Genomic DNA, 15988 nt, shown 5'->3' with positions numbered 1-15988 from the left:
TTATTTGTTTCAGGGGTACAGGTCTGTTAATCATCAGGCTTACACAATTCATAGCACTTACCATAGCATGTACCCTCCCCAGTGTCCATCACCCAGCCACCCTATCCCTCCCCCGACACTCCCCAGCAACCCTCAGTTTGTTTCCTGAGATTAGGAGTCTCTTATGGTTTGTCTCTCTCTCTGGTTTCATCTTGTTTGATTTTTCTCTCCCTTCCTCTAAGATCCCCTGTCTTGTTTCTCAAATTCCTCATACCAGTGAGATCATATGATAATTGTCTTTCTCTGATTGACTTATTTCACTTAGCATAATACCCTCTAGTTCCATCCATGTCGTTGCAAATGGCACGATTTCGTGGTTTTTGATGGCTGCCTAGTATTCTATTGTATATATATACCACATCTTCTTTATCGGTTTATCTGTGGATGGACATCTGGGCTCTTTCCATAGTTTGGCTATTGTGGACATTGCTGCTATAAACATTGGGGTGCACATGCCCCTTCAGATCCCTACATTTGTATCTTTGAGGTAAATACTCAGTAGTGTGATTGCTAGGTCGTATGGTAGCTCTATTTTCAACGTTTGGAGGAACCTCCATACTGTTTTCCAGAGTGACTGCACCAGCTTGCATTCCCATCAGTAGTGTAGGGGGGTTCCCCTTTCTCTGCATCCTCGCCATATGTTGGTTTTAATTTTAATAATACGTATTATCATTTTTACTTCTATATTTTTGAGGAACTTGTGAAATGAGCTTCATTATATTTGAAATATTTGGACTTCTAGAGTAAAGAAAGGGACTTCCTAATTTGAAGTGTTAAATTACCTGGTGCTAAGGAGGGGAAATTAAGTGCATATATCAAGGCTTTCTTTTTAAAAAAAATTTAATTGAAGCAATTTTAATAACTCCCCTGAGAAGGCAAAAGCAAATACAGCTTCAGTTTTGGAGACCATTTTTCCCTTGCCTGAGCATCACTGCCATTAACAGTGGAAAACCGAGCTTTGTAGATCACAGCCATGGATCATCAAGGCTCCACTTGGAAGGTTTATTTGCCTCAAAAAAGACCACATTTACTTTCAGTTCCACTACTGGCCTGTTTAACTTCATCTTTCTAGCGTTGATGTTGAACCAATCCCCAACCAAGGCCAAAATTTGAGCGTGCCAGCTGTTGATTTTAAGGGAAATCAGCTTGAAGTCTATAAATATATATGCTTTCCCAAGGGTGAGTGAGGGACAGTGGGGGACAAAGCACTTTGTGGTATTTCATATGTTCCCCTGTTAGTGGGTCACCAGTATTGGCTGAATTTAGAAGGAATAGTAAATCTCATTTTTGCAAAGAATGCAAAAATCATCAACCAAGATTGGATTTAAGGATGTGAGTAAAATGTCACTTATATTTGATAGTTTTAAAATTTATTTTAAATGAAATATTTTAAAAATACAGATTAACATTTAGGAAATAAAAACCTGTGTACCTATAACATGTAAATTTAGTAAGTTTTATCATTTAGACCCATAGCGTTTTGAATCAAAATAAGAAAGAAAATGTTACTGGTGTATTGAGTCCTCTTAGTGTCCCTTCCTAATTGCCTTCTTTCTCATTCTCTCTCTCGAAAGGTGACCCCTCTTCTGAAGTTGTTGTGTATTATTTCCCCAGTTACTTTGTATGTCCTACTTCTAGATGTTAATGGACACCATATAGGGTTATTCTGTGTGTTTTTAAATCTTAAACAAAAATTCTAAGTTGTCTTTTTTTCACCAAACTTTGTGTTGAGATTTGTTCATGTTGATACAGGCAGTTCTGGTCTATTTATTTTCTCTGCCATATAGTACTTCATTAAAAATATAATTCATTTATCCATCCTCTGATAGGTGGACGTGTAGGTTTTCCAGTTTTCTTTACTGTAAACAGTGCTTCAGTGCTCATTCATAATATATGTTCTTATATAAACTCACCTATGGTTGAGTTTCTTGGTGAATATATTTAGAGTAAGAATTGCAGGGGAAGGTTATGCCATGTTCCAATTTATTAGACTTTGTCAAATTGCTTTCCAATGGGTTATTTTATTTTAAAACATTTTATTTTTTTGAGACAGAGTGAGAGTGCACAGGTGGGGAGGAGGGTCAGAGGGAGAGAGAGAAGCCGACTCTCTGCTGAGCAAGGAGCCTGATGTGGGGATCAATCCCAGGACCCTGAGATTATGACCTGAGCCAAAGGCAGATGTTTAACCCACTGAGCACCTAGGTGCCCCTCCAACACTTCTACCAAGTGGTGCATGAGAGTTCCATTATCTTACTAATATGTTATAATTTCTGATTTGCAAAAATTTTACTAATTCAGTGGATATGAAAAAGTATCTTATTGTCTTAAAATGACTTCCCTGATTACTGGAATGGTTAAACATGTTTAAAGATTCACTGTAAATTTAGAATTCATCTTCTGTGAATTGCCTGCATGTACTCCTGGTCTATTTTCTACTGGTCTTTGGATCTTCTTTTGTATTTCTAGGAGTTCTTTGTATATTCTGTGTATGTTTTCTCCAGATTTGGGTTTGTTATTTAATTTTGTAATTTGTCTAACAGAAGTTTTAAATTTTAGTGTAGTTAAATTTATGAGCTTTTCCTTTATGGGTTGTGCTTTTTTTATCTTGTTAAGATGCTCTTGTGACCCTAAGGTCACAAAGACTTCTATAGGTTAGAATTTTTCTCAATCACATTTAGGACATTAATCTGCACAAAAGTATTCTTATGGGAGCTGTGAGATTGAGAACTAATTTTATTTTCTATTTCTTTGTGAATTGCCAGTAGTGCTAACATTGTTTATCGAAGGGCTTATTTTTTCTTTTCTAATTCTTTTTCATGCCATTTCTGTCATCTGCCAAGACCCATATATGCATGAGCTTATTTTGGGGAACCAAAATAAGAACCTATTTGGTTCTATGTGTCTATTTCTGTGTCAGTACCACACTATTTTAATTTCTCCAGCTTTATAATAATTCTTGATATCTGGTTGGACAAAACTTACCTGCCTATTATGTTATGAATTTTAGGGCCATATTGTCAGTTCTACAGGAAATTCTTTGGAATTTGAATTAGTAGATTAGTTTCAGGAAAAGTAACATATTCATTTATTTGGTTCTATATCTATTGAATTTTAGGATATCATTTCACTGTCTTATAGCCCCATTTGTTTCTTGCCTTTTTAAAGATTTTAGTTATTTATTAGAGAGAGAAAGAGAGGGAGAGAGAAAGGGAGAGCATGGTGTGGGAGGAGCAGAGGGGAAGGGAGAGGGAGTGGAGGAAAGAATTTTGGACTGAGTTTGGAGCCTGAGGTGAGGCTTGATCTCACAACCTAAGGTCACGACCTGCGCTGAAACCAAGAGTCAGATGCTTAACTGACTGAGCCACCTAGGTGCCCCACCCCCATTTGTTTTTGATAAGAGTTTAGTGGTCCTTAGTATGGTTCTCTTGAATGTGGTAAGTCCTTCTTTTCCGACTCTTAACATCTCTTTATACTTTAGCAGCTTGACTTTAATATGCATAGATGTGATTTTCTTTGTATTTATTCCTGCTTGGGATCCACCAGACTTCTTCAATCTGTAAATTTATTTTGTTTACCAAAGTTGATAAAATTTTTAGCCATTATTTCCTTAAATACTTTTTTTTTCTTCCTCATTTTTTCTCTAGCCCAACTTTCTGGGCCCCAAATTACATATATGTTTGATCTTTTGACATTAGTATATAAGTCACTGGAGCTCTATTCATTTATTGGAAATCTTCTTCCTCTTCTGCCTGTTCTTCAGATTGGATAATTTCTGTTGATCTGTCTTCAAGTTCACTGACACCTTTTTTTGTTTTTGCCATTTTCTGTTAAGCCCGTCCAAGGAATTTTTCTTTCTTCCTGCTAAGATTTTCTTTTGTTCATGAAAAACATATTTTCTTTTACGTTCTTGAGTTTTTTTTAACAGTTGCTTTAAAATTCTTGTCTGCTGGAGGTCCTTGGGTAGTGTAGTCAGTTAAGCATCTGACTCTTGGTTTCCTCCCTCAAATAAATAATCTTTTAGAAAAAAAAATAATAAAATCCTTGTCAGTTGATTTCAACATCTCAGGATGTCTCCATTGATGATAGTCTTTTCTCCTCAGAATGGGTCACATTTTTCTATTTCTTCTATATCTAAAAGTGTTAGGTGACTTTATGACTGAATATTGTAGAAGCTCAATTCAGTTATGTTCCTTTCAAGAGGTTTTTCGGTTTTTGAGTGGGTAATTTGCCTGGACTTAAACTCCAAGCTCTGTCATTCCTGTGGTGGGCAGCTGCAGAAATCTCGGTGGAAGTCATTTTACTACTATCTGAGTTGCATTGTACCCATGCCTGCGTGGTTCAAGAGTCAGCCTGTGCAGAATTTGGCACTCCCCTCTGTGGCTCTCCTTTCCAGAGTTTCCCACTTCACTTTTCAGCTGCTGTGAAAGCCATGAAACCTGCTGTCTGGGTCTTCAAGCCAACAGGATTATGGATTTTCTATGTGAATTTTCGTCACCCAACCTAGCACAGACTTAGTCTGCTTTTGGACTAAAACTCTGCCATTCCTTTCTTCCAAATGTAGATTACCTTCCTGGTTCTGCTTCTCTGTAGTTGTTCTTCAGTGACTTTTTATAATTGAATTTATAGTCCTTATCTGCGGGGTGACTGATGTAACAGGAACTTCACCTCCATTTCTGAAAGCCAGAAATTGTAATCCTGGATCAGTTTTATCTAAAGGTTCTCATTTTGTAGTTACTTCAGTTCCATGCAGTTTCTTCCCAGCATTGCTGGGTATAGTTTTTCTAGTCTCTTTGAAACAGATAGTGTAACTCTTAGAGGCTTGCTTCCAGGCCCCGGCTGCCTATCGTCCTGGGGTCCTGTCTCCTAACATTCATGTGGGGACACAACTGTAATCCCAGAACTTATATCCAAGACCAAAACCCTTGAGCCCCTTCAGCTCTAGTTCTAGGGTACTCATCTGACTTTGTGTCTTCATCCTTGGAAACTGGAGGTTTTCCTTCATTATTGCCTTTGTTGTTGCTGCCTCTGCTTTTATCCTTAACTAAGTATTTTTAAAATAGGATTACAATTTATTCAGCAATTCTGTGTTTGTAGCGGGAAAGGAGCAACTATATTAGCTTAATCGCTTTGTTTTCATATATTTGTAGCAGTGTTTTCTTTTTTTTTAAGATTCTATTTATTTGAGAGAGAGCACAAGCAGGGAGAGTGGAAGAGGGAGAAGCAGGATCCCCGCTGAGCAGGGAGCCTGATGTGGGACTCGATCCCAGGACCCTGAGATCCTGACCCAAGCTGAAGGCAGTTGCTTAACCAACTGAACCACCCAGGCGCCCCTGTAGCAGTGTTTTCTTTAGTGGGTGACATCAGACCATCCCCAGAATACAATTCTGACTGCTAGTTCTTGTTCTCAGGGGTGGGACTGGGCTCTGGTATGGATACAGGGCCTTGGTCAGAGGTCTTATAGCTCGAGGAATAGCTGAGGGCATAGGAACAACCAACATTATTTCAGCATCTGCTAGAGCCTCAACTCTTAGCCACTCCCTTTAGATCATTTAATTCTTACAATTCTCGAACAGTATTACTTCCACTTTTTAGATTAGGAGACTGAGCCTTACGGAGATGTAGGTAACTTGTTTCAGCATAAGGAGAGTCTAAGCTGTTTGACTCAAAAATCACGTATTTTCCATGGTACTCTCTGCCTCAACAAATATTTTTTGTAAGTATGTGGATGGGTAAGAAAAAATGAGACTTCGCTATGTTTATCAGCAGTCTTGACAGAATTGGAGGGCTCATTTGCCCTGGAGAATGTCTGGAGGACTTTACCCATGTGTATTTGCCAGCTTCATTCTTCTCACAGGTGAGATCCATGGGTTATCACTGGAAATGCTCTGTGTGTTGCCTAAACCCACTTGTAAAGGAGGTTGTTTGTTCCTTTGGAAAGAAGTGAAAGGGAGGAGTCATAGACGTTTAGACAGCTGGAAAGAATGTTAATGATAAACAAAGTCTGTGTGAGGGAATTCAGATTCTTGCTGAGTGGGGCTGCCATCAAAAGATGCAAAGATCAGTTTTTTAAGAAGCATTACATAAAAAACTTAGGATGTAGGGGTGCTTGGGTGATTCAGTTGTTAAGCATCTGCCTTCGGCTCAGGTCATGATCCTAGGGTCGATCCCCGCATTGGGCTTCCAGCTCAGCGGGAGGCCTGCTTCTCCCTCTCCCACTCCCCCTGCTTGTGTTCCCTCTCTCGAGGTGTCTCTCTTTGTCAAATAAACAAATAAAATTAAAAAAAAATGATGTATTATATGTTGGCTAATTGGATTTAAATAAAAACATAACACAGTAAAAAAAAGAAAGCAGTGAAAGTAGAAACGATGAAGTCAAAAACTTTTGAATCCATAGCTTAGCTTCTTGATCAGTTCTTATCAGAAGCAACGTGTATTCACTAAAAACAATCTTTAATATTTTGAGCCAGTGAAAGGGAATTTTTTTAAAGCCATGTGTTGCAAATTAACTCTATCCTGGAAAAAATATGTATTTTGTTCATCTGTTGCTCACCCACTGAATTGTTGGTGGTCTAAGTCTGCCTTAGTGAGAGAAAGGTTTATATCAGTTTACTTAGCGGCGTTTGTCAACGAGCGTAATATTTGTTCCTATAAATTCATACGTAGTTAGCGTCTATCTCCTGAAGTCCCATCACTAAACCTGTGTGTGTTCTACTCTTGGCCATAAAAAATTAAACATTCACTTAATACCAAAGGATGTTATTTCTAGAAGTCTAACCACAGATTTTAGCAGGTTTAATTACCTTTTTTTTGTTTTTTTAAATAAAGAAGAGTTTTCCTTCTTGGATCCTTATTGTTTAAATCAATACAGTGCTTATACAAAGTCTCTTACACCTAATAAACTTATTAACAAACTTGGGAATTAAGAGGGGCCCTCCCCTGTTTTCTCCAAATACAAATGTTTATGTGTACATTGCCGTCAACAGAAGCAGGAACTAGTCTTACTTAGGTGTTGGCTCAGAACATCTGAATACCCTTGACATTTGGGGTAGGTTTTTATCTCCTGGGTGGGGTTGTGTAGAATGTGTTGTTTTCTCTGGCATTTAGCAATGCTGAAAGAGGAGTCTTTCTTACAATAATGTATCTGTTGTAAAGTCTAAACAAGACAACTGGTTGTTAATTTCAGTTTTTAGATGAGGACACTGAGCACTGAAGTGATCTTGTCCAGGTTAGTGAAAGCAAAAATAGGAGCAAACTAGGCAGTTAACTCCCATTAGGTTGCTGTGTGACCTTGAGCAAGTCACTTAGCCTGTCTGTGCCCTCAGTTGCCTTGTCTATAAGAAGGGGCTAAAAAAAGTACCCTCTTCATAGGGCTGTTGTAAGGACAGTTGAGTTAACGTGTGCAATGTGTCCAGATCAGTTGGGCACAAAAGTGCTATGCCAAATTTACTTTTTCTTATTGCTATTAACTTCAGCACAACATGGATTTCTGCAGGAGGCAGGATGCTTCATGGTTCCTGTTGATTACAACACGACCCTAGCCCGAGTTTCCTGGGTAATAGAGCCTGAGCTAAGGCACGTGGTGGGCTTTACCCCTGCCCCCTGCTTCCGGGTTGGCTGTGTGGTACTCAAGTGCTCAGTGCCGTCAGCTGGGAGGAGAGGGGAAGGGCATGCATCCGCCTTAACTCCCCTGATCTCAGAGGCTATGTGACTCAGTCCCCCACGTCTCTCTAGCTCACACTCACACAACTCTGGAGGAAGCTGAATCCGGAAGCCTGAGGATGACCCAGTGCATCTGGGGTTCTGAGGGGTGGGTGGAGTGGGGGTGCTGGACCCATCCTAGCCCCTGCTGGGCTGTGTCCTGGGCAGGCTGTGCAGAAGCCCTGCCCTCAGTCAGCAAGAGACAGACACAGATGGTGGGGTGAGGAGAAGAGCTAAGAATGGAGCAGATTTCCACTGAGCCAGTGACCGAGGCTGGGGAGGCGGGTAGTGTGGACCCATCGGGGTGGCCTGCGCTGGGATTGGCCTCGCCACTCACCACTGTGCAGTCTCAGTAAGGCTGCTTACGGCTCCATGTCCTCGATTTTAAATGAGACTGTCCTGAGGATTAGGAGAAATCTCGATAACATGCCCTTAGTACTTGGCCCAGCGGAGAAACTCGGTAAATGACAGGTCATACTTTCATATCTATCCATATTTGAAATAGATCTCTGTTTTCCTTAACACTGGTATTTGGCTCTGGAAAAGAAACATCTGTTTGATTTCAAAGATAGGACTGAGACGAAACAAAGGGAGATGATGCTACGGGAAAGAGGGGAATATGTAACCCGAGGACACGGCAAAGGAAATGACTAAGACAGTTTATGGCAGAGAAGAGAGGCCATCCAAGGAGGTCAGAGGATTCAGGGAAAATCATGAGAATCAAGAAGTGGTTATCATGCTAACAAGTATTGCTTTGTGTAGTTGTAGATTTGTTTTTGTTTGTAGCTGGGGAAAAAGGAGAGAACATGGTTTCCAACTCCGGTTCCATGGATGCACCAAGTCTAGAATATTCGGCACCCTCCTCTGCAATCTTGGCGCCTCAGGGCGAAGAGCAGAGTCTGTGTTAGACCGAGTGGGGGCTGTGATATGAAACCAGGAAAGAAGGATAAGTAAATGGGAGATTGCTAGACTCAGCAGGCCCCAAGGTCAGATCAGATCTGAAGCTCAGAGGGTGGATAGTGTTTGGGAGCCAGACTTCTACTTCCTGGAACCAGGCAAGTGACAGCAAGCCTGGCCTCAAAGGCCAGGCACAGGAGAAGGGAGTGTGTGATTCTGCGGCGTCTATTTTTCTGACATGGGTGCGAGTGGACCCAGTAGCAGAATGGGAGTTGGCTTCCCCCTCAGCCAGACCTGTGCTGAGAGCTGGCGTGCTTTCTGACTTGCCGCCTTGGTCAGCCTGTTTTGTCAGCTATAAAGAGGGAATGAGGATCGTACCTCCTGCATGACGTTGTTGTGAGGAGGCGTGAAGATTCTTGGCGGAATCCTGGTGCATGGTGAGCTCAGAGGGCGGTGTTCTAGTTGCTACTACTTCAGCAGCCTATGTGTTTCTTGTAGTTCATGGCTCCTCTCAGAGGGTCTTTCAGCCAGAAGGCTTTTCCATCTGAGAGTATCTGTGGCATACGAGGGAAGTGTCTTTGTGGCGTTTGCAGGACAACCTGGAGCCAGCTGGTTTCTCTGTAGATAGCCCACTACAACCAACCCACAAATATTTATTGAGCAGGTGCTCAGCGAGGTGTCAGTGGTGAAAGGTTTGGCTCCCCGTCTCCCCTCCCTCAAAGTGTCCCCATCTGGTGGGAAGATGGCCACGTCAGCATATCAGCTCATGACGGCAGCTCAGTGGAAGGGCTTCTGAACCTAAGGGTTTTGAAGGGACAACCATGAACCTATGAAGAGATATGAAAAATATGTTCATTTTTTTCATATGAAAAATGAATTGGGGGGGCTGGGGGGGTTCCATGGATCTCATCAAAGTCGTGAAGGGGACTGGATCCAAAAGGGAGCAGGAGTCACTGCAGTGGACACAAGGGACACAGTACAATAGTAGTGATGTCTTGTCAGACAGGGAGAGGTTGACGAGGCCAGGGAGATGTGCAAGGAACGGGAAGTGCCCTAACTGGGTTTGACTGCTTAACGGCAGGTGATTGTTTTTGCTGGGGAAGGCCTGGTGGTTTCTCTGTAAATGGTGGGGTCAAGTTCAGAAAATTTCAGGACTGGCTGAATGGGAGAGTCCCGTTCTTAGTGGAGTGCAGCCAGAAAGACAGCCACTGGATAGTATATTAATTTGTGATTAATAAGTGATGAAAGGCAGGATATTTCCTAGCCTGTCAGCCCTGAAAAATACTGAAATGAAAGAGAGTTTCTTAAGGTTATTTTTCAGGGTCTGCCAGTTAATAGAATTTATTTTTATTTGTTTTTTAATTTATTTATTTGTCAGAGAGAGCGAGAGCATGAGCAGAGGGAGAGGCAGGCAGAGGGAGAAGTAGTCTTCCCACAGAGCAGAGAAGCCCAATGCGGGACTCGATCCCAGGATCATGACCTGCGCTGAAGGCAGACGCTTAACCAACTGAGCCACCCAGGTGTCCCTACTGTTAATAGAATGTAAAGGTAATGTTAGCAACCTAGATTACTTTTGCCTGTGGCTGTGTATGCATTATGACATTGCCTCCTCACAGCTTCCTAAGGTAGGAAGGGTAGGTGACTCTGTTTTCCATTTTACAGAGGGGATGCTGAAACCCTGGAGGCTGTTTGTTACCTGGGTTACACTGATAATAATGGTAGAATAACCTTGCTCATCTGGCCTCTCCCCTCCACCCTTGACATTTAATTACATGTCCAAGATGCATAATAAGCCCTCCGTGGATATTTGTGGAACTCATGTTCTTTAAAAAAAAATAAAAAAATCAAAGATCCAACTAAACACCAGGGGTCTTTTTTCCTTTTTTTGATGTGTTATTTTCTCAAAATATATTATCTGGAATGTAAACTATGATAATATCATTTATTCAAAGTCAGCTCAACTCAAAAAATATTTATTCAAGGTTTACTATGTCACTAGATATTGAGTTTAGTACTTGAGTCCACATTTATGATGTTTGCCTTTCAGGGAACATCAAGTCAGTTCTGGACAAATCATTGCTATATAATGTACTCTGGGAGATTGTATAGTATGGGTCCACCAATTAATTTCAACAGAATGAAAAATGGGAAAACAAGAAATCCCCGTGACTCTGTTTGGTTTTAAATGATCTAATTATAATTCGTTTCACATCCAAACATTATGCTGTGATTTTTGGTTTGGAAATACATTGCATGTATTTTTCTTAGCAAGCACAAATAATGTGTTAAAAAATAGAGGAGAACTTTGCGTGTTATGTTAGAAAGGGAAGCAAGAAATCAGTTGGTTGTCTTCACAGAATGAATGCTGAATTTTTTTGTTATTGTTGTTCCTTTTTGCATTGTTTTATTCTGTGAGAATGTTAAGGAAGGAGTAAAAATCTTCAGTGTCTAACCGTCCTGCCACCCCCAGTTCATTTCTGGCTGGTTAAGTAGCTGGACTTTGGAGTCATGTCAACCAGGGTTGGGTCCAGCTCTAATCACTTCCTAGCCACAGGCTCTGGGAGAGTTGGCATTCTCTCTAAGCATCTCTTCTTAAAAATGGGGGTAATAAGTGTGCCTGGAATGGCTTGGTCGGCTAAGCCTCCAGCTCTTGATTTTGGCTCAGGTTGTGATCTCAGGGTCATGCGATTGAGCCCTGGGCACGCTGAGCATGGAGTCTGCTTAAGATTTTCTCTCTCCCTCTCCCCCATCCCACACTACCTCCCACCGTCTCTCTTTCTCTAAAACAAAACAACAACAACAACAAAAAAGGGGTAACAATAGGGCCCTGCTCCCAAGATTGTTGTGAGATTCATTGAGAGTGTGTCATTAATCTTTATGAATAGTGCCTGGCATACAGTATATAGTCAGCAAATATTAACTAACATTAACATTTACTTTAACATTAATAGTTCTGGGGCACCTGGGTGGCACTCAGTGGGTTAAGCCTCTTCCTTTGGCTCAGGTCATGATCCCAGGGTCCTGGGATCGAGCCCCGCATTGGGCTCTCTGCTTAGCAGGGAGCCTGCTTCCTCCTCTCTCTCTGCCTGCCTCTCTGCTTACTTGTGATCTCTGTCTGTCAAATAAATAAAATCTTAAAAAAAAACATTAATAGTTCTAATATTATTATTATATTTTTGGCTTAGACATTGCTTATGTACTATCCGAAAGGAAAATATCTGCTTCCTTTGGTGTTCTGCTTCTCAGTCATGTGGACCATTAAGATTAGAAGAAAACTCTAGAGTTCTCCGATTTCACCAGTTAATAACAGGGGGTCATTTAAAACTGTTCCTGCAAAAAATTATAATTCTAGTATTCAATACCAGGAAGAAAAAAAATCGACCCCATTTTCTTCCCAGATCAAGATGCAAACAGAAATAAAACACAGCTGCTATTATCATCCCTGGGCACCATCGCTACTTGGTACCGAGAGAGATAATGATCTTGCAGTATTTTATAAAGAGATAACAAAATCAATTACATTATCTCAAATGTAAACACTGAAGGCCTTATCCCATTGCTGGTTAAGATAGGCTGTGACTGTGGCAGCTGTTCACTCACCAGTACAGATAAATTTAAATAAAAGAAAACATAGGCTAATTAAGGTTTGACAACATACAAGTGTGGGTGGCCTTACAGTTTGATATTCAAGAATGAAACCAGCAATACAATGGATGGACAAAATGTCAACACAGAGCAGCCATGGACATGAGTGCAGGCAGTAATGTGGACAGTTTGGTTCATTTTCCATTATTAAATGGTTAGAGTCGTCACAAAAGCTTGAAAAAAAATCTACAAACCGTTAAGGTCCACTGAAACTCCACGTGATATTATAAAATATTATGAACCACAAAAATGAAAGGCTAAAAAGAAATGCAGGAGGCTGTCGGGATATGTTGTTTCTATCATTACAATGACTGTAGGGCTAGTAGGATCCCTTTGAAGGTACGGGGATTGAACTAGATAACATCTTTTGTTGTTATGAAACATAAACCTTATAAAAAAGATTAATTTACAGACATTCAACCCATTAAATAAAATCAATGATTATGAACTTCTATAACCAAGTCAATGAGATTTGAGAGCCAAACAAATCTGCTTTATAAGTAAACTCAATACTGACAACAAGTTGAGTGACCTCGGGCAAGTTACTTAACTAAGTCTTTCAGAGTAATCATAAATAACAGGTGGTACCATTGTGAGTATTAAATAACATAACTGTGCTGAAATTATGCTTATTTATTAGCACATAATAAGCACTTGAGTATAAATGATAAGATTCCTTTCTGTTTCTCTTAAGTTTTTTACAAGTTTATATGCTTCTGTTCTTTCTATCTGAAAAAGGATTTTTCTTTTAGCTCGATTTCAGTGACTCTGTACTATTTGTTCCACATTTATTCTGATCTCTGTATATCTTAGCTTCAACATGCATTTTAACTGACATTCTGTCCCAGAGGACAGTCACTGGAGTAGCTCTTGTTTTCCTTTGCTGTGCGAAGGAAGTTGGCAGAGTTAACCGTAAGACAGTTTAATCAATAGAAAATACCCAAGGTTTACAGATTCATGAGCAGCTGTGATATGATGTAATTTCTTACTTGTTTTACCTTGTCTCATTTCCTCTAAGTTTTTCATTACCTTTTATTTTAAATGAAGCAAAACCTGGCTCCTGGGTGGCATCTAGTAAGTGTTTGTTGAGGTGAGAGGGAAGGAAATAAATATTTTAATTGTGACCAGAGGCAACAAGCTCCTCCAGGGAAGCCGAGCCGACGACCTTCAGTAAATTATCCAGGCTGGAAAGCATCTGCCACCTGCTTCTCGTATTCATACAAAAAAGGACTTGGGTTAGTTTCTTGGGTTAAAGTGATTACTTATACGGGGAGGCTGAACAATAGGGAACATTTTTTATCTACAGTTAGGGTTCTAGTGTTACAGGGACCCTAGAGATGAAATGCGCAACCTCCTTAGCTTATAAGGAGTAACAGAAGGCCCCGAGAGTGTAAATGGTTCCATCCCAAAGTACTGAGCTTCAAGAGGAAGTCACTTCCCGTTCTTTCCGTTTGCGTCTTGTCCAGGGGCACTTCGAATTTACTAAAACTTCCATCTGTTGCAGGGACACTTACGTATCTACCAAAGGTGTACAGGAAGATAAAGACTGTGGTTGAGAACATCAGGTCTTGGGTCGGAGAGACCCGGTTTTAAATCCCTTCTTCACTACTTATAAGCTCTGTGACCTTGGGCACATTGTCGGAGGTATTCATCAGATTACCTAATCTCTCTGTGCCTCAGTGTTTTTCTCTGTGAAGAGGGGATGGTAAGTTCTTCAATAGAAATAAACCTGCATAGATTTATTATTGATGATAAACATGATAATGTATATAAAGGACTATCACCAGGCCAAGTGCATACGAAGCAATCAGTATACATTAACTATTATTATAATATAAATTAGATGTGGGAAAGAAAGGTGAGGGGAAGCAATGTAGGCAAGGATGGGCCTCTGTTTTGCTGACTGTAGGCCACTGATGTGGCTCCAGGCTTCCTTACAGCCAGCGTGGAGAAAGAAATATGATCAATTACGGAGTTCACAGAGAACTCTGTTTTATTAATTATATAGATCTGGGCAAACCAGAGCCACATTCCTCTACCCCAGTCTTCTGAATTTCCAGACAAGATCTCTTTCTACCAGACGTGGCAGTACAGGTTTCAGAGACTTGGTGAGTTCCCATAAGGGCTGTGCAAGTCTGGTCAGGCTCTCTTAGCGTTGGCCACAGGGCCCTCCCCCCGGCCCCCCTCCCCCAGATTCTTGATCATACCGGTAGGAGAGAACCTGGCTGAAGGTCTTGCACTCAACACATGCCCTTCTCAGGAAGGCTAAAGACCTTGGAGGAGGCCAGAAATGAACTTGGGGTCAGGTACCTGTGTCAGGAGCTCCTTAATCACAGGGACCAGCCTTATTCATCTTTATGTATTTGCTCATGGCACCTCACAATGAGTGAGCGGCAGGTGCTCTGTAAATGTTTGTGAGGTATAGTAATAAATGAGCCTGTATGGCGGAGTTGTTCTTATGAAAATCCTGCCATTTTCGGGCCTGGTTGTAACAGAGAGATTATTTCCAGCAAGAGGAATTTTTCATCCAACTCTGATGATAGCGCTCAAGGCGTAAATCTCCGTATTTTAAAGGAAAAATAAAATCTGTGTGAACTCTTCTTCCCTGGGTATTGGTGTGCAACGACTTGTGTTATTAAATGTCGAAATGAGATAGAACCGGTTCTCTTAAAAAAGGAGAGAAGTACAATTTGAGCACCTCCAGTATCTTTCAGAAGTATGCTCATCGATTACCTTTCAAGACACGTACATTGTCATGGCCCAAACCTCCTAGTTCAAAAAGACCATATATACATTTTGCTTGGGATATCACCTACAGAGGACATCTAGAAAGTTTATGCGGTTGCAAAAATAACTTTAAATCTGCTTCTTGAAATTATTGTAAAATGCCCTCAATTTTCTTTAGAAAATATTTAAAGTGGGTTAATTTTACCTGACATTTTTCCCCCATGTATTTGTTAGATTTAAGAATCCATTCCTTCCCTCTGAATCACCATCACCAAACCAGCCTCCCTGGAGTCTCTCCTCATTTATCCAAGTTAATGAAATTGGATGAAAGATATGTTGGCATTTATTCAATGTAGTGTTTCTCTTTCTTACTTGCTTGTGATTAAGGATCTCACTCCGATTTAATTTACAGGCTAGGAATCCTTTAAATGTGAAACAGGAAAATAAATGACAAGGTTGCTTGAGATGACCGGGGCTCACACAGAGCGGGTTGACTTGTTTCCATGTGCTGTCTCTAAGCCTGGCTTCATACTGTGGAATGAGTCTGGATTCATTCGAAATAGTAAATCCTTGTAACCCTTCCTTTTTCTCCCCAGCCCCTTTGCTCGTACCCTGTCGGAAGCCAACATGTCCCTGAAAAATGAGCCAAGAGTAAATACCTCCGCACTGCAGAAAATCGCTGCTGACATGAGTAATTTGATAGAAAATCTGGACACGCGGGAGCTGCACTTGGAGGGAGAAGAGGTGGATTACGATGTTTCCCCCAGCGATCCCAAGATACAGGAAGGTAAAGACTCATGGTCTGAGCGAGGCGAGAGATGATTGGTGTTGCTTGGCACAGATCAGATTTGAAATAACAGGCAAATGGTTGATCCCCCCTCCCCTTTTTTAACTGTGTTATGTTAGATCTTCCTGCGGGTGTCTTCACCGAGGGCGGAGACCGCTTCATTAGCTGTGTGCTTGTAGTAGTTATGATTCTTGG

At 40.9% G+C, this 15988-nt stretch overlaps 1 protein-coding gene across 1 annotated transcript in view; it reads left to right on the top strand.

Moving 5' to 3' along the window:
* Positions 1–15988, top strand: part of PLD1 (phospholipase D1) — a 194295-nt gene that overhangs the window by 62013 nt on the left and 116294 nt on the right. Inside the window, exon 2 of the mRNA XM_080828133.1 lies at positions 15603–15793. Coding sequence (XP_080684259.1) covers positions 15634–15793 — 160 coding nt within the window. The 5' untranslated portion in view covers positions 15603–15633. The remainder of the gene's footprint in view (positions 1–15602; positions 15794–15988) is intronic.

The sequence above is a fragment of the Martes martes genome (genome assembly GCF_963455335.1).
Source record: "Martes martes genome assembly, chromosome: 1".
Lineage (NCBI taxonomy): Eukaryota > Metazoa > Chordata > Mammalia > Carnivora > Mustelidae > Martes > Martes martes.
This window is presented reverse-complemented; position numbering and strand designations above follow the sequence as displayed.